The 26,580-nt window shown below is 38.1% G+C and overlaps 2 protein-coding genes across 2 annotated transcripts in view; one reads left to right on the top strand and one right to left on the bottom strand.

The window, feature by feature from the left end:
• Positions 1-3,131, bottom strand: part of LOC133528254 (RNA helicase aquarius) — a 111,869-nt gene extending 108,738 nt beyond the window's left edge. Inside the window, exons 1-2 of the mRNA XM_061865557.1 lie at positions 2,957-3,131; positions 1,458-1,558 (exon numbers count right to left, since the gene is read on the bottom strand). Coding sequence (XP_061721541.1) covers positions 1,458-1,558; positions 2,957-3,043 — 188 coding nt within the window. The 5' untranslated portion in view covers positions 3,044-3,131. The remainder of the gene's footprint in view (positions 1-1,457; positions 1,559-2,956) is intronic.
• Positions 1,071-24,944, top strand: LOC133528255 (zinc finger protein 271-like). The gene is made up of 11 exons (XM_061865560.1): positions 1,071-1,512; positions 3,478-3,858; positions 4,031-4,214; positions 4,340-4,438; positions 4,665-4,840; positions 5,544-5,746; positions 6,552-6,693; positions 7,220-7,345; positions 12,916-13,040; positions 18,619-18,738; positions 24,583-24,944. The coding sequence occupies exons 2-11, from the start codon at positions 3,487-3,489 to the stop codon at positions 24,659-24,661; spliced, it is 1,626 nt and encodes a 541-aa protein (XP_061721544.1). The 5' UTR covers positions 1,071-1,512; positions 3,478-3,486; the 3' UTR covers positions 24,662-24,944.
• The last annotated feature ends 1,636 nt before the right edge of the window (positions 24,945-26,580 follow it).

Here is a 26,580-nt window from a genome sequence, read left to right as displayed (position 1 = left end):
ATTTTAGGAGGTAGTTAAAAGCGGCGGTGGCCGAGTGGATATAACGTAAGACATTCAATTCGGAGGTCGTGGGTTCAAATCCTGGTGCGTACCAATGAATTTTTCTAAACTTATGTACTAAATGTCATTTGATATTTCCCACTAGCTTTTCGGTGAAGGAAAATATCGTGAAGAAACCTGCATACATCTGCGAAGAAATTCAAAGGTGTATGTGGAGTCGCCAATACGCATTGGGCTAGCTTGGGGACTTATAACCCAAGCCCTCCCGTGCATGTGAGGAGGCACAGGTCCAGCAGTGGGACGTATATAGGCTGAATTATTATTATATAATATCGAAACCGAATTATTACTGCCAAGTTGAGAGGAATTAACCTGACGCGGCATAATTATTACTACTTGTATATTACTCGTGAGCCTAATCATAATTATCAAACCTATTTCAGCTAAAATTCGTTTCTATATATTTTTGCAGGAGTTAGAAAGAGCTAAAAAAAGATTAATACATTTTTAAGTAATGAAGTAATAGGTAAGGTCTATCTTCATGTATTATATGTGTTTCAATGTACATTTTTCGGAGGTTGCGCAATAAAGAGGATTTGTATTGTATTGTAAGTAGTGGCATAGACTCAAGATTACGTTCGCATGTTTGGAGCAGATTTTAGCGCCAATGTAAATTACCTGCACTGTAATTCAATTTATTTTGGTTACATTTGAACAACTTTAAATGTGTTTTTATCTCAGAAAAAAACAGTTTGTATGGTAACATCAGTAAATGAAAAAATGTACATAGAAAGGTCAGGCCTTCTTCACTAATCAAACCATGGGAGAGTTAATTTTTAATTAAAAAGTATCCCCAAAAACTATATTTGTTACGTTATTTGTTATGTCACAGTAAGAAAAATACTGTGGCAGGTTGAATGTGTTTAATCAGTAAAAATAATTTTGATGATGATATACTCTTATTCATAAATAAATATATATTTTATTAACTTTATTTATAAATAACTTTACTTACTTTACTTACTTTTTACTTATTTATAAAGTATATACATACATACATAACTTAAATAAGTAAATTCATTATAATGTAAAAAATATCTAAACACCATTGATTTGAGTCAGTTATGTTTGTAAATGTTGTTATTTATTCAAGACTCAGACACATTTTTTAAACTACCTTATTTAGGAAAAATAGCTAAAATACGTTTATAATAACTTTTCATACAGTATAGATTTTTAAATCATATATTTAGATTTATTTTTAGCATTTTCACCCAATATTTACAACCATATTCGAGCAGCTGCAGCTACTGGCAAATTTGAAAAAATAAAAAGGTCATTGCACTATCTATGAGGCTATTGACCCATGCATTTATTCATTTGTTAAAATCAGTTAGGCTCAGTCCAGTTTGGAATTTTGCAAGTGAAACTTTGTGTGTGATAAATGTGTGACTTACTTTGATCCAAGGATTTCTGCTTGGTAGATTGACTCCACAATAGCAGCATCATAAGGCAAGTGGCTTTCCTCAGTTTGTGGCGACCAGTACTGGTTTGCAAGCTAAAAGCAACCATGTTGATTAGTTATGCAATTCAAGGTGGAATGTTACATAGATTTGGGTGATACCAGTAGGCTTAGTTTAAATTGTGTTAGCCATGGTTAATCTAATTGTAAAATCCCTGTAGCTGTGAAACACATTGAATGCACTTGAATTAATTAATTGTAATACTTTCATGCATGAACCTATTAGGTCTAGTGAGGTTTCCTAAACAGAACCATGATCTCAATTGACACCTCCCATTAAAGCCTCCCATTTTTGATATGAACCACATACTTCCAATAGTTGACGATTTTAGAGAATTCTGTTGTAATAATGACCTTGAAGTTTAGCTCGAAGTCCAGATATGTATAGCTTAGGACTAAAACTGAACTAGGTATTCAGATTAACACTTTCAGTGCAAATGCCCCATTTCCAATACAAAATAAACCCGATAGTGGGTTATTGGCACTAAAAGTGTTATGCAACAATTATATACTCTCTCATTGCCTTGTGGTTGACAACTGATTGTTTGCATTATTGCTTGCTGGCCAACAAACCAGTAGATAGCATGGGCATAAGAGACATTTATTCAGTTAATATACTTAATACAATTACATAATACATACAATAGAAATACAAGAATCAAATTTATTTCTTTTGTTGGGAAGTAGTTAGTAAAAAAAAAAACAACTTTGCAAAGGTATATGCATTTTACTTAATGTTGAAAATACATAGCTGCGGAATTAATTTTCTGACTGGGATATTTTTTTTAAAGTACAACCCTATTGTTATGAGAATAAGGGATGGGACTAATCATTTTGAGCAATAATTATTTTTAAATATTTCTTATGTTTATTCTTAACCCTTTAGTGCCGAGTGACATCATATGATGTCAGTATAAAGACATATATTGTTGGTATAAGATATTAACAGAAAGGTAAGGGATCCCAAGGGTGATAGTTGCTAGTCTCAGAGTGACATACACTGAATTTAGTGTCACTTTCCGTAGAAACATTTCCGTTTTTCTTCACGATGGAAAGGAGTTTGCAGCGGACAAAGTGTTTACCAGCGACCAATGCCATAATGACAATTTATGTTTACTAAACATTTACAAGGCATTCTGGTAGGAAACCAGCCTATTTTCGTTATGAACAGCAATAATACGAATTTAGGAGAGTAAACAATATCCTGTTTGCGTTTTTTTTTTGCTATTGTAATGTAAAAACATGCGCCGATTCGAAAATTATAACCTGACACGGTGAACCCATTTTAAATACCAATAAGTATAGTAGTCCTATTACAGTTTCTTTGGACTAAATGGTTATTTTAACAGCTTTTATTGTTTAATAGTAGGCGTATAACGGAGAATATTATCTAATATTACGAAATAACAATCATAACCCTACTTTTACACGTACCTGAGTTATTCGATCAGCGTTTATTTGAGAAAGCGTCGGCAAAGGGATTTTGGGTTTTTCCGAAGAAGATGTGACCTCGGCCTTCATCTTTTCGGATTACAAAATCGGTCTGGACTGGAATTTTGATAGAAAATGATCTCTCACTGAACATCAACAATAACAAGCAAACGTCAATGTCAAACTAAACTTTTTTTTAACTTATGGCTTGACAAAGTAAACTGCCAGAAACGTTTTACAACATCCATTAAGCATGTGTGTGTATGCCGGCTATGTTAATCGCATGCACAGTGCACACGCCGTATGTTGCTGAAATAAGTAAAATCACGCTGATCGCACGGGCACTATACTTAACAGGCATAATATTAAAAAAATGCGCGTAATGTTTGCATTTGTAGCCCGTGCCCCATTATGTTCATGCTTCATGCGCCGTCAGGAATAGCACTTTCACACTCTGCTTCTGCGAAGTCTGTATAGAAACCATCAAAAGATCCGACTCTAAAGGTTTAAAATCCTCTTTACAGTTGCTGAGAATGATGTTCGACCCACCGGATTTCCCCTACAAGGAATTATCGGACACGTTACGAGACCACTACGACTCAGACTATCTTCTTTTCAATTCTGATGCAGTTGCAACAGATTCAACCAATATCGCTAGAGATCTAGCCGATGTTGCTGATCAAATGCTTACAAATGTAGGCAATCAGATAGTCTTTGATTCTACTAAAACCTTGAATGAAGGAGAATCATCTTTTCTGACTGGTACTACGAATATTGAGCAGAATACAGAACTGTTTATTGTTCAGTCGGATAATTTGCTAAATAATTTAGAGCCAACTTTACTTGATGATAATACAGTGAATCAATTCCTATTGCCGCTTCAGGTTTCAGGGAACGCGAATAAGGTTTTTATTTTCCATCTATTTTTGGTAAATTATTATCTTAACTAAAATAAAAATAAAAATAACACATAATGATGCCTATGCCTAGTTGCATACATAGTTAATTTGCAATTTGAAGTGCCTACAGAAAAAATAGCAACCATATTCACTAAACTTTGCTAATAACTTTTTCCAGGACACTGATGACACTGGGCCCGACTTATTGGCATTACACTCGTGCGTCATTTGCCATGAGATATTTACTACAGACTCGGATCTTCTAGACCATACCATTTCATTCCATACATCTGACGCGGCCTTGGAGGCTCTTCCTAGCAGTTCATCAGCAGACGCTATAGATCTGCAGCCAAAGTTACAAGGTAGACCACAAACATAAATAACAAATTTTATGAGATGACACATCTATTATACTATACCTAGGTACCTAAGTATATAAAGATTATATTAAGACCACCTGTGTTTATCAAAAAAAAAATTGTTTCAGACATAAGCCATCCTAATGACATAGATTTTGAATCCTACTGGCTTGTTTGTGGCATCTGTGAACGTGTATTATCTACAGCTTTAGAAACAGAACCTACTGGTAAGAGCCAAACAATTATGAAATATCGCATTACCTACCTAAAAAAGCCTCATTGGCTTATACTTTAAAAAGCCAATCTGCCCTTACTGACAGGATAGTTGTTTGTCCATACATTTCCATAAAAAAACTGCGAAACTTAAATTTTAGATTCCGCACCTACAATAAGAATGACGAAGTTAAAGTTTATAATCTGCTGAACTTGGTACTGACTGCACCTAATTTCCAGAACAACTGTGCTGTACCACAAGCGATGGTAAAACCAGTGTGTCACCGCGGAAGCTTCTCACCATGTACGTCTGTGACTTCTGCAATGGACTTTTCGCGGATGCCGATGCCTTGGACAGACACCGGCTGACCTGCTTTGTTTCTGACCAGAGTCAGAGCTTCTATGCACCAGCAGAGGTATGTTTCCAGACATTAAGTTTTTTTTTAACTAGAACAAGTAAAGGCGCGCTTGAACATGCGGATGCCCCATGCGCTATGTGCAAGATCAAAGTAATCAGACTATTAAGTTTAGTATAGTCTGGTATAGTCTGTCAAGCTATTTCCGTGAGTAGAAAACAGCGGCAAATTTTAAAAATGTAGGTATGTCTATCATTCCAAAGAATATTTGAATTTCGCGCTTTTTTCAACTGACAAAGTTGTTTGACAGACTTTAGTATATTCCAGTTGTCTCCACCTATTACGAGTATATACATAAATATCTGGAAAACATATAAAAACTCAGAAATGCGCGTTTTCCCTGAGATAAGACCTAGCTAAATCGATTTTTCGTTCCCGAAAACCTCCATATAGAAAATTTCATCGAAATCATTAGAGACGTTTCCGAGATCCCCGAAATATATATATAAACATACAAGAATTGCTCGTTTAAAGGTATAAGATAAGATATAGTTGTTGTTGTTAATATTTGATAGTTGTTAGGTTTGAAAGGTAAATGTCATTGCTGCAGTCATTGTCAATCCCTGAAAATCTGTCTGTATCAACACCTTGATGCTCCATCATAACACGTAAAATTGATTGATTGATTGAAATCTGTCTGTATAATGCTTACCTAAAAACTTTATATTATTGCTTGTTTTATAATTATATCCAATGCAACTAGAACTCAAGCGCCACCACAAATGACCAGCTATGCTGCGCCTGCGACACTTGCAGCAAACGCTTCTCGACCATCGAGGAGCTGAAGATGCACACCATAGGATGTCTCCAAGTTGTCAACAAGAGGGATCGACGGTCCTACAGTAATGCGACCAGCAGCAAGATGTGGAATTGCGGGTCTTGTAACCAGCTATTTGCCACTGCAAGGTGAGTGTAAAAATATTGGATTAGTACCAGAGGTACTCGTATTTGTTAATCATAATCGAGACCACCCGCAAAAGCACTCTAAGAAGGTTTGCATGGGTTTTTGAAAGTTAGAGTCACACTCACACTACAATGTGATATTTAACTTGAAGATTTCAAAATGTTTAAACGCTTTGTCGAAAAAGAAAAATAGGAAAAGGGTGTCGAGTTCCGACGGTTCTGAGCTGTAACCGAAGTTCGTAAATTGCAGGTATCTTTCTCTGTCACTCTACTTACGCCTTAATTGGTGCAAAAGAGAAAGGTGCCCTCAAATTGCGAACTTTGGTCTGTGCTTCGGTGTTCGCGGTAGACCCTCTGTAGAGACTATTCGGAAAGAGAAGAGTCATGGAATTTAGGTATTGGGCCCCATACATTCCACGACTCTTTTCTTTCAGCACAGACTTTAGCCAACTCCTCTCCGACACTGCATTTTGTAACGCGGTTGCGTAACGCATTGTTTATAATGTGTTATACTATAGTATTTTACAACACGATGGGTACGCTGACAGGTGTCATCCATATAATTTATAACCTAAAAACGCCAAATCTCGCATACTACTGAACTGACATCTGCCAGCGTACCCTTCTTATTTGAAAAATAGTATATACGGATATGTATGTGAATTACTATATTTTAATGTCTCGCTTTGAAACTTAGGCACTATAACTCATTGCCTGCCTGATAATAAAGTCTGTTCCGGGCATTTAAAGATCGTGATTAAGAAGACCATGACATGACATCGTTGATCAACTTTTATCTAAATTTCAGGGAGCTATACCGTCACAAGCGAGGGGAAGACCGGCCGTCGGGCGCGCCTCTCATGGCGTACGTGTGTGAAGAGTGCGACAAGGTCCTAGGCAGCATGTGCGCGTTGCACACGCACAAGAAGATGCACAAGGTGTCTAAGCCGGTAAGATTCTATTCCTATAGTCCTTTGCATCTGAAGGCAGGGATTGCATTGCCTGACCTCGTAGAACACCGCGAAACAATGAAAATCGAATCTCTCCTCACATTTGCTCATCTAATATGTCCCTCTATCACGCACGATTATGGAAGCGCGATTGAAAACGAAATATCGATTTTCGTTTTTTGCGGTAGGCCTTCTGTCATAACTTGTCTTTTAGGTAATTATTAGGTAACTGACCGAAAACCATAAAGTTGCGAAGTATGTAAATAACTGTGTCTTTTTTGGTTGAACATGAAGCGCTTCATGTACATGGCTACCTAAACAAACGCAGGTTCTGTTTAACAAGAACCTAATATCTATTCTATCAGCCTTTAGTAGTTCCTGAGCCCCGACATTACGGTAAAAATGGAACACAAGTTATTAGTTGTTGCAAGGAAAGCAAAATCATGAATAAGGGTGCAATAAACCATACACTTGTGAAATATGTAAAAAGTCTATTACAGTTTCATATGGAAAGCATTTTATGCAGGGCTACCCGTGCCGCGTGTGCGGGCGCCGCTTCAACCAGTCGGGGCACCTCGCGATCCACATGCGCATGCACACTGGCGAGCGGCCCTACCCTTGTGACCTCTGCCCAAAGGCCTTCAAAGTCAAGGTAGGTATATTACTTAGGTTTAGATTTTCAGACGATTTATATATATACGATTTTATTAGTAGCTAAATTATTCGTAAAACATGATTGATGAGTCGTGCTTTTCTATAATTTGTCGGATTTCATACGTTACTAAGGAACATAAATATACCCTGACTTACGTTTGGTCATCGCTGAGCAACATTGCAGGTAATCGCTAGTTGTTGAGCGTGCACTTGTCGCATACAAGTGAACTATGTTATTTTTTTGTTGACTCATAATATAAATTTGTATAAATGTTTTACTAAATGTGTACTCTATTGGAAATAATATCTTTATTTTAGTGTACATAATTATAACATATAGGTCTATTTTAACATTAGTAGTACGGGATTGTTAAATGGATATACATATTTATTACTATTTTACCATTGTTTTATTGTTTATTTAAAATTCGCCTGTTTAAAGTTTAAAATTAGCAAACAACTGTTTAAACAGTTGATTATAAAAATGAGTATATCTCGTTATTATTGTAATTACACAAACCCATTCTGTTAGATGTGTACCTACTATTTAAATAGTGTTATGTTTTATCTCTTTAAATTAAACAACGTAAAACCACCCAAATATATTTGTGTGAAAATCCGGCCCTGTTTTTTACCTGCTCCTTGAGAAACATAACATTGCTTCCTTGGCGCTAGCTAGCCGTGCGCTCGCATTACCAGTGCAAGCGAGGTCTTCGAATACGTATCTTTGTTTCGGATCGCAGTGTCACAAGTTAAGCTGGTTTGAGAGCGTTTAGTCGCCTACCTTAGACGCACCAATAGAGATCAGACAGCTATTCTGTTAGAATTCTGTATTAGTTCATAATGAATCTTATTCCGTGCTCAATAGAGTAGTAATTCAATAAACGCTACCTATGCGGCTTGACCATTTTTTCATAGTGGCACGCGCCTTTTCCGTTTTTAAACAATAGATAAGACGATAATCCGTAGAAGCTCACGGAGAAAAATAGAAACTATACGGTCGAAGAGCTTATGCCTGCCCATTAATTCACAAACAAGTTCAAACAACAAAGGTGGCGGACAAAAAACTTGTACGAGGAAAAACTTAGCTATCGGTGGAAAATATAAGAACCTAGGGTGATCGCTAATCAAACACAAAACACTGCAAGTGCAAGTAATCGTTACCTGTATAAAAAGTGTGCACTTGTCGCGAACAGGTGTACTGCCTTGTTTACGGTCGAAGGGCTACGCATGCCCCTATATTTATAAACAACCATAGGAAGTGGTTGCAATCGTTTACTAAGCGAGTCTGACGCTTAGGTAAACCAGTATAAACGCCAATACACAAGTGTTTAAACACCAAGGAAAGCCAGAAAAAGCTAAGGTTAGGTGGGTACAATAAACACGGACAAAAGAAACACTTGTAGGGAAAATGAACGGAGGTACTTAAAGATATTTAAAAACTAATTAAATTTTAATACTAAAAATAGAACGTAAACAAATAGGCACTTACGTTTCCTCATACGGTTTCTTTTGCCCCAAGCAAAACAAACTATGTTTCTCTTAAATGCGTTTTGGAATGACGAAAAAATCCTCTTAATGCCTCTATTTATTCAAAATTGGCCTCGTTGTTCAAATAAAATAACAAGATAGGATCTCCTACAGTTTCTAATTTCCCATTCAGTCCCATTTGGATTTACCTCTACATTTTTGAGTTTGAGTTTAAATATACCCGTAACATTCTCCTTGACAACTTTTGTTCAAGCCGGAATCCGGCCGCACCGGGGCCGTCCGGGCTCATTTCCAGAACTTTATTCCCATTACCCTAAACAAAACCATTATAATTTGATACCCGACTAAACATAGTTGCTACAGAGCCTTAGTTCAACACTAAGCTGGTGTTAAACGCTTGGTAAGGGGGAAAATGGAGCTGGAGCAAGGCCGGGCAAGGATCGATACTGGCTAATAAATTATTACCTTCGTTTCTATGAGAAAATAATCATGGTAAAGTTAAGTTAAGGCTCTTCGAGGTATTAGAAAGCCTCTACTCTCTAATACTTCGCGTGAATATTGACCATAATTGTTAATATTATCATTCTCATTTGAACACTACTTCAGCCTAGTTCATTTACTTACCTAGAAAGAAAGAAAACGTTTGTGTGTTAAGCACGATGTTCCTAAGTCTTGAAACTATTGAACGTTTTCTTTATGTAACGATATTATTTTATAAACATATCTATTTTTATATTTATTTAAGTTTTAAATTATCATAATAGATTTGTAAGGACTTCAGTGCTATGTTTCGAATTTTGATTTCGTTTCTCTCGCACCGACATGTAATTTATTAACGGCACCAATCATGGGACATTTAAGAGAAAATTTAGAGTATTTTTGATATTTCACTGACATCTGTAAAATTTCTACCGCTTTATGCTTTAAAATATTATATTTAATGAAGGCTACTATAATTGGTTTCAATATAATTAGCCAATTAAAACTATGGTTTTCTACTCCAGTTATGGGATGTATGGCGATGGCGCCATTACATTTCAAACTTGCAAATATCAATGAAAAATTAAACTTTAGCAGCTCTTTGGCTCTTGTTTATGGTAAAATGTTTAAAAACATATGACAAATACTTGTTTTACAGGATTTATCTATACCATCCCATTACTGGTGCTTGTTCCATTATAGGGGTGTTTACTATATATCTACATTATATGTAGTACAACGCTCATTGAAATCAAATCATGTATGTATATGCCTATTTTTAAATATTTTCTTGTTTAAAAATACCAATATTGAAGTACGTGGGTAGGTACTTTTATTTTTCTCAATAGCGTTATCGAAGGCGAGGTCTATCAACCTTCACCTCATAACCTAGCACAGAATCTAGCTAGGGCAGCTAATAGGCTGCTGGTGCAACGACCACGGTTCTTTCTCAGCGACAAATATTATCCATCTCTTTCTTACTCGTCTCTGTCTTTCGTTATAAAGGAACGAACGATATGGCTTATTGGGGTTAAGGCTTATTCCCCCTTTGCAAGATAAAGTTTAATTACATAAACAAATGACGAAGTTTGAGACAAGAACTAAAACTGTCCCTATCGCCTACTTGCAAATAAATTATATCTTTGTTTGTCATCTCTTTCTTCATCCACATCTACAAAACATGTGCACGCGGCGGGGGCACGCGGAGCAATGAGATGAATCTTGAGAGCATGTAGTTCGCTTGACAAGCATTCGATTGGACTTAACTTATCTTGAAATTCCTTTAAAGAAAATATTAAAGCCTAACTAGAAATTACTAAATAAATTGTTTTCTGAACACATACCTATCTATATACTTAGGTATGCTGGCCCTAAAAATCGCTGTATTAAGTAATAATTTTTAAGATCCCATAACTAGTATCTACCACCATGCCTGGGAAATCTTAGCTTAAGACCGTGATGGATCGAGCAAGCTTGTTGTGGAGGGGAAAAATATATTCTACCAAGCCTGGTTTAATGCGTTAGATAGTAAAAGATGTCGGCATAAGCTGTCTCTGCTAAAAATGTGGAAGGTCGTGCCGCACACGCATCGGCCTCCACTGTCACCAAACCCATTGTCTAAACAGCAATGCATAAATCGTCTGCAATAGACGCAAAGACCTGTGATGATAATTAGCATCGTAAGGTTCATCACCACTTTCCACACTTCACTTTTACTACTTAAACGCATGTATAGTATGGCAAGAGTTGTTTGTCAGTGGGTCATAGGCAGAGGATCATGCTGTCTTTATTATGCTAGTACCTCTTCTTCTTCTTTGTCGCCACACTCTTGTCACAGTGGTCGTGGTCGTGATATCAGGGCCGGTGGCAAACTTCACAATCCGTCGCCATTATTTCCGTAGGTACTACCTACGGGGTAGGTTCTTATTATAACCCAAAAAAAAGTGATGTGTTTTTTTTTATTCTACTGTTACTGACAAACCTTGTTGGCCACACTATATATTAGGCCTTCCAAAAAAGCTCTACTTTGTCGGGCATGTGATGCGTATGGCAGCTGTCTTAATATTCTGCAGAAATCTGTATTATTGTATCGTTGAATTGAAAGCTAAGTTATCCAACAAATATCGGCTTCTTAGCTTTTGATGAACTGTTAAAAAAATAGCTTCACGTATCTGACACTTTTCTGGTATAGTTTCTATTTTCCTCCGTGAGCTTCTACGGGTTATCGTCTTATCTATTGTTTAAAAACCGCAAAGGCGCGTGCCACTATAAAAAAATGGTTAGGCCGCATAGGTAGCGTTTATTGAATTACTACTCTATTGAGCACGGAATAAGATTCATTATGAACTAATACAGAATTCTAACAGAATAGCTGTCTGATCTCTATTGGTGCGTCTAAGGTAGGCGACTAAACGCTCTCAAACCAGCTTAACTTGTGACACTGCGATCCGAAACAAAGATACGTATTCGAAGACCTCGCTTGCACTGGTAATGCGAGCGCACGGCTAGCTAGCGCAAAGGAAGCAATGTTATGTTTCTCGAGGAGCAGGTAAAAAACAGGGCCGGTTTTTCACAAAAATAAACAATAAAACAATGGTAAAATAGTAATAAATATGTATATCCATTTAACAATCCCGCACTACTAATGTTAAAATAGACCTATATGTTATAATTATGTACACTAAAATAAAGATATTATTTACAATAGAGTACACATTTAGTAAAACATTTATACAAATTTATATTATGAGTCAACAAAAAAATAAGTAACATATACATAATAGTGTATGCATAAAATAAATAAATATAAAACAAAATATGCATATCGTTTAGAGTCAAATCACGCTAACTCTTTCAAGCAAACCATACAAACAGTGTCAGTTTGTTAGAAGTCTGAAGAACGCTAACTCTTCAGACTTATTTATTACTATTTTACCATTGTTTTATTGTTTATTTAAAATTAGCCTGTTTAAAGTTTAAAATTAGCAAACAACTGTTTGAACAGTTGATTATAAAAATGAGTATATCTCGTTATTATTGTAATTACACAACCCATTCTGTTAGATGTGTACCTACTATTTAAATAGTGTTATGTTTTATCTCTTTAAATTAAACAACGTAAAACCACCCAAATATATTTGTGTGAAAATCCGGCCCTGTTTTTTACCTGCTCCTCGAGAAACATAACATTGCTTCCTTTGCGCTAGCTAGCCGTGCGCTCGCATTACCAGTGCAAGCGAGGTCTTCGAATACGTATCTTTGTTTCGGATCGCAGTGTCACAAGTTAAGCTGGTTTGAGAGCGTTTAGTCGCCTACCTTAGACGCACCAATAGAGATCAGTCAGACAGCTATTCTGTTAGAATTCTGTATTAGTTCATAATGAATCTTATTCCGTGCTCAATAGAGTAGTAATTCAATAAACGCTACCTATGCGGCCTAACCATTTTTTCATAGTGGCACGCGCCTTTGCGGTTTTTAAACAATAGATAAGACGATAACCCGTAGAAGCTCACGGAGGAAAATAGAAACTATATGCCCCTATTGCTAATTATTTTCGCTCGCAAGGCATCAACCTTCACCCCTCGCTGTGTGCCGCAGGTGGAGCGCGACGACCACCGGCGCACACACACCGGGGAACGTCCTTTCGCGTGCGCGGCGTGCCCGAAGACGTTTACTGCGGCAGCGCGGCTGCGCGAGCATGCTAGGATACATACTGACCAGAGGTAAGGTGTTAAGGTCAAAGTGTAGCTACTAACTAAACTTATGTGTAACACTTTATTGTACAGTCACGTCTGAAAATATGGATACGGACCAAGTGCCAAAAATATGTATACACGACCTTCCTGCCCATCGATATATCGATATAAAAAAGGAACAAAAAATTTGTGTAAGATGTGGTTAAATTTGCATTGATTAAGAGTTCAAGGGTGGGATGCCCTAAAAGTTCTACCATGCTAGGATACATACTGAATTACTGATCAAAGGTGTGAAAATCTGGGGGTAAGAACACAAGACCACAAGATCTTTTATGGTTATGACGCGACTAGGATTTATTACACCTGAACAGATAGTAGGTACTCATACTCATACTACGCTTGTGCGTTAGATTCGGTTTGATAAGGCGTCATAATATGGGTATTACGTGGTAACTGCAACAGACGAACCAAGTCTTCAATGACTACGATACGACTTTCCGAGAATGCTCTAGCAGGATACATACTGTTTGTACTACGCTTAAGTGGTAGGTTGGATTTGATAAGGCGTTATAATATAGGTATTACGTGGTAACTGCACGAGACGAACCAACTCTTCAATGGCTACGACATGACTTTCCGAGAATGCTCAGGATACATACCGTTTATACTACGCTAATGTGGTACGTTGGATTTGATAAGGCGTCATAATACAGAGAGCGACGATTAAGTACTAACCACCACTCACTTTTGCACGTAAGCTTATGCGTTAGTTTCGCTTTGAAAAGGCGCAGTATATGGGGTAGCATTACAAAATTCACAAATGCGCAGTGTACCTCGTTCACCGCGGCTTTGCGCCTGCGGGAGGGTATATACATCACAAGTAAAGTGTTCTACAGTCATCCGTTAGTACGTCTTTGATAAGGCGTAACATTATGGGGTAGGACATGGCGGGACGACTTGGACGCATTCTATTCTATCCAAAATGGTGGGAAGATGCCAACGACAGGGTCTAGTGGAGAAAACGAGGGGCGCTTTGCCCAACAGTGGGGGGCACTGAAGTAGTACAAAAAAATATGGTGTAAAACTCTCAAGCAAATCTAAACCAACCAGTGGTAAGGTGTGACAGCCACGCTTAATTCAATTCATTTCATTTATTTATCAAGTAACATGACTCATACAATTTGTTAGTATACAATACAATATTAATTCTTATATCTAATGTTAGTATATAATTAATAAATTAAACATAATAAGGGCTGCAAGACACATGCAACTCACAGCAACGCCTCAAGTATGGACAGTCGAACCTGTCCGCAATTGAGCGCAGGATGGGGTTGGGGCTGTCCCGCGTTAATGCGTTATTTCGGTTTTAATTTGGCTTATTAATGTGGGGTAGCGCGAATCAAGATTTTCATCGCCTGTGCGCGACTGCGCGAGCATGCAAGGATATACATTGATAATAGGTACAGTCATGGACTTTAATTGTTAAGCCATTTAGGGTTTACTTTACATTAGACATTTCATACCGTTAGTATTGACAACCAAATTGAACTTGAACAGTCTGCAAAAAGTCCGCAAAAAGTCTGTGACCGTACCATAATATTATCTATGCGTTAGACCAGCTTTTGATGAGGCGTCATAAAGGGGGGGTAATAGCATTAATGCGTTACGCCAGCGCCACCGCCGCTACACGCTGCACGATTGCGCGGGCACGCTAGAATGCATACTGATCGAGTGTTTAGCCAACGTGCCAATCGCTTACGCGATTAATGATTGGTACGTTGACTACGCACCCAGATGTAAGGTGTGACGTCGCGTCGTTTATACCTGCCTTAAGCGCATATAAAGTTGAGTTCAATAGAAATGGCAAATAATGTAGATAAATTTTACAGACATTTTAAGCATATAAACTGTTGATAAAATTATGTTTTTCCACAAAAAGTGCGAGATTACGAAGAAATGAAGGTAAATTTGTTTGTTTACATTATTTGACATTTTTATTGAACTCTGCTTTAGTTTAGGTCATTTGTCAGATTCACTCTAAATGAACAGTAAGAAAGCATTTAGAGCGAGAGATTTCACTATCAATCTCTTCTGATATCCTGGCCATTAAGCTAAGCGTTAGGCTACGCTTTAAACTTCTTCGCTTCTGACAACCGACATTAATTTCACCCTTAAGTTCTAAAACTGCACATAATACCAACCTATCAACAAAAGCTAGGTTATTCAATTCATTTAGGCGTAAGTACAGTGAACACGCGTGAAAAACGGAAAGACGTGGGTTCTTAATAAAACATAACTTTAGCAAACTATGACCTCCCAAAACAATTAAGTCAGAAATTAGACCTTATGAAATTGAGTTAAGGTCTAAATTCTAATAACAGTAGATTCATTATACGGTGTTCTGAATGTTATTGACCTATAAACAGATCCATAGCGCGTGTAGGTAGCTTCACCCACGGTAGATTTATTTTGTTCTATGTGGGAAGGCATAGGGTGTAGTTATGGTTACGTAATGTTATGAAAACTTGTTTCCAACTGAAATATATGAAAGTTTTGAATGGTTCAAAAATCCTAACAGTTATGCATTGCCATTGTTGATTTGTAAGGTTGGAATAAATATGGATGAACGTTATTTACAAAAAAATATATGTTATAATTGTAATTTGAGTCTTCTTAACTCAACAATAAGCGCTATATTTCGATGGAGTATTCTGTGTAGTTCGATAATTTCATACAAATCAGGTCATGAACTGAACAATGTTGCCATGCCTTGCATAACAGCCGGTAGCTCAAAATTACGTTGATATTTTTTTATTGAATATTGTTGATAATACATACCATTATTACCTATACCTCTAATTAGATAAGTATCAGTCCTGATTGTCATATAGATTTAAGAGCATGTAAGATGTTTTGTCTGTCGGTAATCCTAAGTAAAAATAAACTAAAATAGGTAAATAATTTTAGCAAAGGTTTGTATTAGTGTATCAAAGCCAAAATATTTTGACGATAATACGTTTTGTTTCAGTTAAACGATTGTAGTTTTTAATTGTTAATAATATTAAGTACAAGACATATATATTCAATTGGCAATGTATTTTTGGTCCAAACTTTATGTGTGGATTTGTGCTATTGTGTATTTGTACCGCAATACGGTAAACAGTTGAATGCATTTTCCAATGGCATTTACAGCTGTTATGCAAAGTGGGGCAAAATGACTTTGTGAACGAAAGCTACGAACCATATGACCATGGTTACACTATTTATTTCTTTATTTTTATATAACTTTATTGCACATAAAAAAGGTACAATGGCGGACTTAATGCCTCATGCATCATCATCATGCAATTTCATCTGACATTATTTAATAATTTATTTATATATTAACGCTAAACGTAGCACAGCACGTTATACATACGTGCAGTTTAGTTTGTGATAAACTACGCGGCGGTGATTAGCACTACTGACTTTCATCCTAAGCCTAAATCATACCACACAGTAGCCCAGTTTACCCCTAGATTTATGAAAGTCCCACTTCCATACTAGATTAGGATGGTAGGACCTACATCTGGTAATATATGTAATAACTAGAGTCAAACCAAGATAAGTTGGCAGCGATTTTGATAGCCCAGACAGTGCAAGTGTTATTCTAAATATCAACAACTATGAAATTATGACGTTTACTTAACAGTTGCATAGGCTGGGCTGGGCTGCAAAATCGCTGCTGACTTAGCTTGGTCTGGCTCTAGTAGTAGTTCTCTACTTGAATAAAACAAGAGAATATTCTTGGCCTTTCCTCTTAGCATAAATATTTGCATTTTAATATTATCAAGTAAATTACTAATGTGTTATTTCATATCTTAAAATTTTATTTGTGTATAATAATCATTACGACTGAGTAAAATACTTGGTTATTCCATTCCCCAATCCCAATGATTACTCACCGCGATATTGTATCCAAGTCCATCGACCTGAATAGCTAGCAGCGCTCCCCGCGGCCTAACACAAAACATTAGTTCATCAACCTAGTTACAACGCTATCGCATAGATGGCGCCACGTACCTCACCACGAAACTAATAACAAAGACACTTAGAACTTCGTCACTCTGATATTTCTCTAGAACTATAACTTTTTTAAAGAAGTTTTATATGCCAGTTGGACGTATTTTGGCCATAAACTATCTTCGTAAAAGGTTAATTGCTCTCGAGTCGGCTTTGCGAGCCGTAAAATAATATAGCCCCACTTATCCCTGTTCCCACTCACCTATTTCGCTTTTTCAACTCTAATTATTTTCCTCCATCGCCTCCAATTTCGAGGTCCAGACTACAAAGGACCTTTAATACTCGAGAATAGTGTTGGGTTCAGAAGCATGGAGAGTGTGAGGTTTAACCTCGTAAATCTTAAATCTACTTTGTGGACAAGTAATGTACCTAGTGCCTACCTAACTACAAATACTCTTAAAAATTGGGGTAGCTTCTGAAACGGTGGTAGGCGTAATAAATCACTTAAATATACTAAACCAGAAGCATTTTCTTGGCAAGCGTACCAAGACATCTTGCTTACCCTGCTACCTACGTACAGTCGCCATCAGATACATGGGACCGGCCAAGGTGCTCACAAATATCTGAACACGATTCATTGTCAAGGCGCTGGAGTGCGAGTTCAGATATTTGTGAGCACCTTGGCCGCTCCGATATATCTGATGGCGACTGTACCTAGCGTAAGTGTTAGAGCTTCTGTCTTAGTAATCATTTCGAAGTTAACCCAATGCACCTCACATTCTATCCATTTCGTTTTAATATCAAAGGCCACGATATACTTCAAAAATATACCTCGAAGGTCTATATACTAGGTGTATTTCTTGTCCTAAAATAGACCGTTGGATTTTACAAGGAAAAGAGCAAGTCAAGCGAAGTAACTGACTGCCATCCTACACATGTTTTGATGTTTTAGGGAAATTATACGCCCTATAAGTATTTAATTAGTTATATCAAAACATTATACGTATGAGGTACATAAATAAATATTATAAGGACATCCTTACACTTATTGACTAAGTCCCACGGTAAGCTCAAGAAGGCTTGTGTTGTGGGTACTCAGACAACGATATCTTTAATATACAAATACTTAAATACATAGAAAACATTTATGACTCAGGAACAAATATCTATGCTCATCACACAAATAAATGCCCTTACCGGGATTCGAAACCAAGACCATCGGCTTCATAGGCAGGGTCACTACCGACTAGGCTAGACCGGTTGTAAATTAGGTATTCGCAGAATAAAATATTTAAACTTAATAAATAAATAAATACTGCAGGACCATTTTACACAAAGTAACCTAGTTAGTTAGTTAGTAGAGTAAGCTCACCAAGGCTCGTGTTGTGGAGGCGACGATATATGTAACATATATCTGTATATATTAATACTTATATACAAAGAAAACCGTAATAACTCAGAAACAAATATTTGTGGTAAACACACAAATACATATATGCTATGCCATTATCAGGATTCGAACCCGGGCGCTCCTGCTTCGTAGGCAGGGTCACTTATCGACTAGGCTAGGAGGCCTTCTTAATGTAACATTTGATTGCAGGCCATACCGGTGCGATATATGTGGGGCTGCCTTCCGTCGTCCTTACGCTCGCACCGTCCACACGTTGATCCATACTGGAGAGAAGCCGCACGAGTGCGATGTGTGTGGTACCACGTTCAGGTAACTGATCTGATACAGGCCATACCGTGCGATATATGTGGAGATACATGGCAATGTCAACTGCCCGGACCATCCACACTGGGGAGAAGCCGCACGAATGCGACGTGTGTGGTACCACGTTCAGGTAACTGATCTGATACAGACCATACCGGTCCGATATATGTGGGGCTGCTTTCCTTCGTCCGTACGCTCGCACCGTCCACAGAGGCTATGTATGAAGAGATACATACCACTGTGAACTGATCAGACCATCCACACCTTCATTCACACTGGGGAGAAGCCGCACGAGTGCGACATGTGTGGTACCACGTTCGGATAACTATGATTTGATACAGGCCATAGCGTGCGGTATATGTGGGGCTGCCTTCCACCATTCATACGCTCGTACCATCTACACGTAGAATCATACTGTAGAAAAGCCACATGAGTGCGATGTGTGCGGTATCACGTTCAGGTAACTGAACTGATACAGGCCAAACCGATGTATGAGGAGATGCAAGCCACTGTCAACTGCTCGGACCGTCCACACCTTCATTCATACTGAAGAGATGTCACACGAATGCGATATCGATGTGCGTACGTATAGTTCACACACTCATTTATGCCGGGGAGCAACACCAGATGTCCTAGTATAATTTCGAGTTGGGTACTGGTTTCTTCTACTTCTTGTTACAGATAACTAGTTAACGACACTACTTATGTGCTAGATCTCTCTGTAAGTAATATTATGTAGTTTTTTCATTTTTAACTGCAACTGCAAATACGGGCACACCGAACATGTTGCCTGTGTACTGTGTAGTGTTGATTCTGCAGTCTGTATTTCACAGCTCAATCCTACTATAGGATCAATACCTATAAGTAACATGGTCACAATACCTAAACTGACAGCTGACGGCTGATACCCTTAGGGCCTTTATCCAGCTACTTCGTAACAGCTATGAGCGCGGCTTCCGCGCGATTTTGAAACCTCGCGTTGTGTAACCTGTGGACAAAGGCCTTATTCGCAAAGCAGACACGCGTATTAAATACATAAATAAATAAATATTTGGGGACAATCTTACACAGATCGACCTAGCTCCAAACTTAGCAAAACTTATACTATGGGTACTAGGCGACGATATACATACGTATATAGATGAATACATACTTATACATAGAAAACGCCCATGACTCAGGAACAAATATCTGTGTTCATCACTTATCACACAAATAAATGCTCTTACCGGGATTCGAACCCGGGACCATCGGCTTCATAGGCAGGGTCACTACACTCACTACCCACTAGACAGACCGGTCGTCAAATATACTTAAGAGTAATGAAAACGCGTCACATTATATGAATTTTTGCATACAGAATATACTGTATTGCTGTATTATTATCATTACTGGGCAATAAAGTAAGCAAGTAAGTGCTTATGTATATTTTCACCACACCAACTGGTGAAGACCCTCTTGATTGTTCAAAAACTAATGAGAAAGTTGCATTTTGTCCACTTGGGGGCAATGTAATCAGATGCAAATTTTGAGTTGTTTCCGTATGTTAGCTGGTTGAATTGACTTTTGAATGATAGATTTTTTTATTATGTTCATTTGGATTTGATTTGGTTTGTGTTTTTTTTTCATAGTTAGTATTTTCCTCGCGTTGGTGTGTTGAAAATGTTGTGTTTCACTCGGAGGCAAAATTTGTTTAACCCTCGTACCTTGAAACCCTGGCAACGCTCAATATATGTAATTAATAAGATTAGTTTTAAGTATAAGTACTTATAGTATAAGAATAAATTGTTGTGCCCTTACAGGGTCTGTATTCATTGTAATATATGAGCAATAAAGATGTTATGAGTTATGAGTACATTCCACTCTCGAACCACTCGCTACGCTCGTGGTTCAATTTTAGAATCTTTCACTTGTTCGATTTTCAATATTAGCACGAGCGATTAAACAACAACTTTGCCCCCTTGTAAAACAAATAACTATTTTTCCTTCGCTGGAAAGCTTTTCGGATATTGTAAATCATCATCATCATCATCATCATTCGCTTGCCCTTATCCCATTCATTTGGGGTCGGCGCAGCATGTCTTTTCCTTCCATATCTTTCTGTCACCCGTCATCTCATCGTTCACTCGCGTTCGTTTCATGTCATCTCTCACACAATCCATCCACCGTTTCCTAGGTTTTCCTCTGCCGTTCCATCCCTCCACATTCATTCGTAATACCTTTCTCGTCACATGACTTTCATCCCTCCGCATCACATGCCCATACCACGCTAGGCGATTCGCTCTTACTTTTTCTATTATGGGTGCAACTTTCAGACTTCCTCTTATATACTCATTCCTTATCCTATCCATTCTTGTAACACCACACATCCATCTTAACATTCTCATTTCCGCTACATGCAATCTCTTTTCATCCGTCACTTTTAGGGCCCAACACTCTGATCCATACATGACGACAGGTCTTATAATGGTTTTATAAATTTTACCCTTCAGTCGGAGGGGCATCCGGGCGTCACAAATTGTTCCCGTGACCTGTCGCCATTTCATCCATCCTGTGCTAATCCGGTTTTTCACGTCACGGTCAATATCGCCATCGCACTGCACGAGCGAACCGAGGTACTTGAAATCGGAGCAGACCGGCAATGTAACGCCATCGAGGTCTATGGCAGCGAAACCGGAGAGACCGCCGAAGTCGCAGAACATATGTTCAGTTTTAGATCTGCTGATCTTCAGGCCAACATTCTCCAGTTTCCGCCGCCACTCCTCAAGTCTGCTCTGTACCTCGAGTCCGTCTTCACCCACAAGCACAATGTCATCAGCGAAAAGCATACACCAGGGTGCCTCCTCCTGTATATCCGACGACAGAGCGTCCATAATAAGTAGAAAGAGGTAGGGACTCAGAGCCGATCCCTGGTGCAAGCCTACCGTGACACTGAATCTGTCGGTGGTGCCAGCAGTTGACCGGACGCGTGTACAACAACGGTTGTACATTGACCGAATTAGCTCCACATACTTCCCAGGCACGCATTTCTCTTTCAGAGCCCACCACAAAACCTCTCGGGGTACTCGATCGTATGCCTTTTCGAGGTCCACAAACACCATATGCAAGTTCTTTTTTCCACGTCTATATCTTTCGCACAGTTGGCGAAGTGCAAAAATGGCGTCTGTTGTACCTCTTCCTGGCATAAAGCCGAATTGGTTTTGTGTTATATCACTCTCGTCTCTCAGGCGTCTCTCTATCACTTTTTCCCATACTTTCATGCTATGTGACATGAGCTTTATTCCTCTATAGTTGTTGCATTCCTGCACATCCCCTTTGTTTTTAAATATGGGCACCAGCAAACTGTCGCACCATTCGTCGGGAATGGTTTCTTCATGCAACAACTTATTGAAGAACAAAGTCAGCCACTTACATCCATCCTCACACAATAACTTCCATACTTCTCCTGGTATATCATCTGGTCCTACTGATTTTCCATTTTTCATACCTCTCACAGCCGCTCTTACTTCATCCATGGATATTTCTCTCACTACACCCATATTTATCAATTTGTGATGCAATCATTTTCTTCATTCATTAACCTTTCAAAGTAGCCTTTCCACCGTTCTCTTATGACTTCATCTTTCGTTAGCACCTTTCCTGCATCATCTTTCACACATTTTATATAAGATACATCACGGGAACTCCTTTCTCTTGCTTTGGCAAGGCGGTATAGCTGCTTTTCGCCTTTAGGACTATCTAAGGAGTCATACAATTTGTCTTGTGCTGCTGTTTTGGCTATAGCAACTGCACGTTTTGCCATCTTCTTACATTCTATATATTTCGTTCTTTTTATTGCCTCTTCAGTTCCTTGTCCAGCTTTAGCCTTTTGCCATTCTCTAAATGCTTGTTTCTTTTGCTTTAATATTTCCTGCACCTCCTCATTCCACCACCACGTTTCCTTATCTATGATACCTTTGCCTTTCGATTCTCCCAAGACATCTTTCGCTACTCTCCGTATACAGTTTGCCATTTCTTTCCAACATTCGTTCGCATTCAATCCTTCCATATCTTTCATCTCTATCATTTTATCTATCACACGTTCTTTGAACTTTTCGGCACATTCATTCTTCTCTAGCATTTTCCATCGTATCTTTGGCGGAAGCCGTTCTTTTCTGTTGAGTGAATGGATTTTTATATACAGATCGATTACGAGGAGCCTATGCTGTGAAGTAAGATGTTCCCCTGGTATGATTTTAATGTCCTTGATACAGTTGATTTTATTTCGCTTTACAAGGAAATAATCAATCTGCGTCGTGTGTTTGCCACTTTTGTAGGTGATCAGGTGTTCATCTCTTTTTTGAAACCAGGTGTTAGCAATTGCCAGGTCGAAAGCGGCGGCTGCTTGTAACAATGCTTCACCCTGCACGTTACGGCTTCCAAAACCGAAGCCCCCATGCACTCTTTCATACCCTACATTCATTCTTCCCACGTGTCCATTAAAATCTCCACCCACGTATATCTCTTCATTTGCTGGTATATCCATTGTAATTGTATCAAAATCCTCCCAAAACTTCTCTTTCGCTACATCGTCACATCCACTCTGAGGAGCATACACACTTATTAAATTGAGTATGACGTTTTCCAGCATCACTTTTACAGCGATAATCCTGTCGCTTTTTCTGTTAACATTTGTGACACCCTGTTTCAACTGGCTATCTAGTACTATACCGACACCATTTCGTTTGCCGTTACTCCCACAATAGTAGAACTTATATCCTTCCCCAATCTCTCTAGCCCTTGCACCCTTCCACTTCGTCTCCTGTAAGAAAGCTACATTTATACGTCGTCTTTTCATCACATCTGCTAGCTCTCTTCCCCTCCCAGTCATAGTCCCTATATTCCAGCTGGCATACCTCAATCTCACATACTTAGGTTCCCGGGCTAGCTTCTTACGTCGTCCCCACCCGGGCTGGTGCGACAACCCTTGTCCATTTCTCACAGAAGCCGGGTGCTGCCCCTGCGCGTCGCCTGCGGGGTACGCCCTAGCCCTGTCGCTCATCTCATTTTCTCCGATATACATGCTACTAAAAGGATTTGGCATTTAGATTTTACAACCGGCCGCCTGCCTGACGTCAACCCTCCTTGGGACTCCTTAGTTGACTTAGATGACTGTCATTTCCCTCCTTTAGTCGCCTTTTACGACATCCATGGATAGGCACGGAGTGGGCTATTCTTAAGCCGGCAACCACACGGCATGGCACGGCACATTGTAAATATTATTATAATATCATCGTAACATTAGTTCATTTATTTGGTTTTTGTCCTATTTACAACAGCTTGGTTGATTTGGTTTTGTGGTAGGTATGTATACTAATATTTACACTAAAAATGTCTTACCTTATCTTATCTTATGATTTTCGGGGGCCCTTGGCCCTTCGACGCATAGCGATCTTTTGTGTAGTTGCTCCCTGTTAATGTTTACCTAATTGCAACTTATTACTTTCATGACAGGTACTTCATGAAAAATTTAATTAATTTATTTATTTAATCTTTATTGCACAATACATGAAGGTACAAATGGCGGACTTAATGCCTTAAGGCATTCTCTACTAGTCAACCAATGGGTTAAACCAGAAAGATTAAGTAGGTGCAGTGTCTTTTAAAGTAAATGAATTTGTAACCGAGACTATATATGAATATAAACTATATATTGATAAACTTACACATATACTTAATACAAATAAACATACATATATTAATACATACATACATTTATGTTTGTACTAACATTTTACTATTCTCCTACTGCTAATTTTCTTTCCTTTTTAATTCTTTCCTTACCTATTGTGTCCTTGGTGTTGGTTGTAGGCGTTCTGGCGACATGTGGAAGCATAAGAGGACTCTCCATGGTGTCCAAGCAAGCGGGGAAGCTGAATTGAAGAGCTAAGAGATGCATAAATGTACCTGTGCCAAAATGATCTATCCTTCCATCGGGTTTCTCTCTCGCACACTTTCCATCCCCGATCATGATGTCTATTTGGTTTTTTAAGTCGCCATCAGAAAGATTATTTCGACTCAGGTTATTCTTGTATTATTTAGTAAGTTACTCGCAAACTGTCAGTATTTTGCCCTAATTTATGATCTCATATTTAGTCTGTACATTTCACGGCCTGTAGGCCTTCCATAGTTGCCATATCTTTTAAAACATTATAATTATAGTTATTTTTAAAGTTTTGTTTTATTTACAATGTTTCTTTATTTCGATTACCTATTTAGTTAAATTATTGTTAGCCGATATTTAACCATGCAGGTTTTATTGTTTTATGATGCATCACTTATTTATATATATATGCCACATACATCTGATAGAACTAGTGGCTCAAAATATCTGGCATAGTATCTATATTTAGAAATAGAGCCTTTTAGGGTGTGTCAGTTATATTTACCCCTGACGGAATTGAAATGGGATCCGTTTAAACTAATTATGTGTTTATATGCGTGTGCATGCAAACGAATGATTCTGTATCTTTAAAATGGCTTGACCGATTGAATTGCTATTATCTATTAAGATTATGATATGAGAGTGTGTGCTTTACCTTACCAAAGGAAGCTACAATAACTTATTTTTGTTGGTAATTTAATTTTTAATTAAGTTTAATTATAAGGTTTTAAGGACTTTTATTTTATGGATTCTACTTTAACTTTACATTACGAGTATAATATAGTTCGTGTCACCCACGATGACGCCCATAAAACACACATAAGAAACTGCGGTACATTGAAATCCAGGGGCAGTTTGATATTGGAAGACCACAGTCCTACAACTACTCAGAAACTACCTATTGCTATTGTTGTCAAAACTAGCACAGCAGCAGCCCCTAGCTTGGCTCGTTATTTAAAATCACTCTAGTGTACGTAAACATAAAAAAAATAAAAGCCAGTAGCGTGATTCTTATGATAAAACAATCGCTTTAGGTATTTCATGATCTCACCAGCCGGGCTTGGCCTGTCTCACATGCTTAATCTACTCACAAAACTTCACTTCTTTAATGAAAACCAGTATAAGCTAGGCATCCGACACCGTATACTTTTTTAGGAAGTTAGAAGCAATTTGAGCTGGACTCGCTCGCAAAATGAAAAAGGTTTCGAGAATAGATAGGATGACGCTTTACGTAGCGTGGGATGCATTGTTCTTTGCATTTGTGCCGCTTCTAATAATTGTTATATAATATTAATTTACCGAATAAGTGTTTTTATAACTAAAAATTGTAAAATGCGTTTATTAGGTACCGAACCACTTTTTGCCCTCTCAATGTTCACTTTTTGCCCTCTCAAATTCAAAAATCATATCTAAGACATTCAATTGCAGATACCTATAATACTTACTCGTAATTCTCATTCATTACATTGGTGAGGTAATAAATGACACCATGTTTTGTGCATATTATCCTAGGCGTTTTGTCATGTCTAATTTCACTTGTTCTAAGAGCAGTTCTGCTTCTTGATGATGGGTTTGCTTCGACTTGGGCCTATTCTGGATCAATACTGTATTCTTAACTTGTTAGATATAAATACTTACCTACTGCTGAAGCGGTTTCCAGGGTACTGTTGGAATGGTTCGACTATCTGCCACTGTCTGGCATTTCAATTTTGTAGCACCTTAAGGTTTCCCTCAACATTTCCCCAAAAAATAAGTCAAGCCCCAAGACGTTAGACGGATCGATAACTTGCATACATACATATTTGGTCTACCGAATGAATTCATCGTATTCTGTAGTTAGCAATGTATCGTATATTGCATGCAATTTCTCGACCCGTCTAAATGTGGTTTCAATGTCCATAAATGCCCAGTTGAAAGGGTTTACA

This window comes from Cydia pomonella, chromosome 19, assembly GCF_033807575.1.
Source record: "Cydia pomonella isolate Wapato2018A chromosome 19, ilCydPomo1, whole genome shotgun sequence".
In the NCBI taxonomy this organism is placed as follows: domain Eukaryota; kingdom Metazoa; phylum Arthropoda; class Insecta; order Lepidoptera; family Tortricidae; genus Cydia; species Cydia pomonella.
This window is presented reverse-complemented; position numbering and strand designations above follow the sequence as displayed.

Bases quoted from the DNA above. Each gene is read 5' to 3' on its own strand.
- LOC133528255 (XM_061865560.1), top strand. From the start codon at position 3,487: ATGATGTTCGACCCACCGGATTTCCCCTACAAGGAATTATCGGACACG. The intron at 3,859-4,030 runs GTTTTTATTTTC...AACTTTTTCCAG, and splicing joins TTTCAGGGAACGCGAATAAG to GACACTGATGACACTGGGCC. The intron at 18,739-24,582 runs GTAACTGATCTG...TGTTGGTTGTAG, and splicing joins GTGTGTGGTACCACGTTCAG to GCGTTCTGGCGACATGTGGA.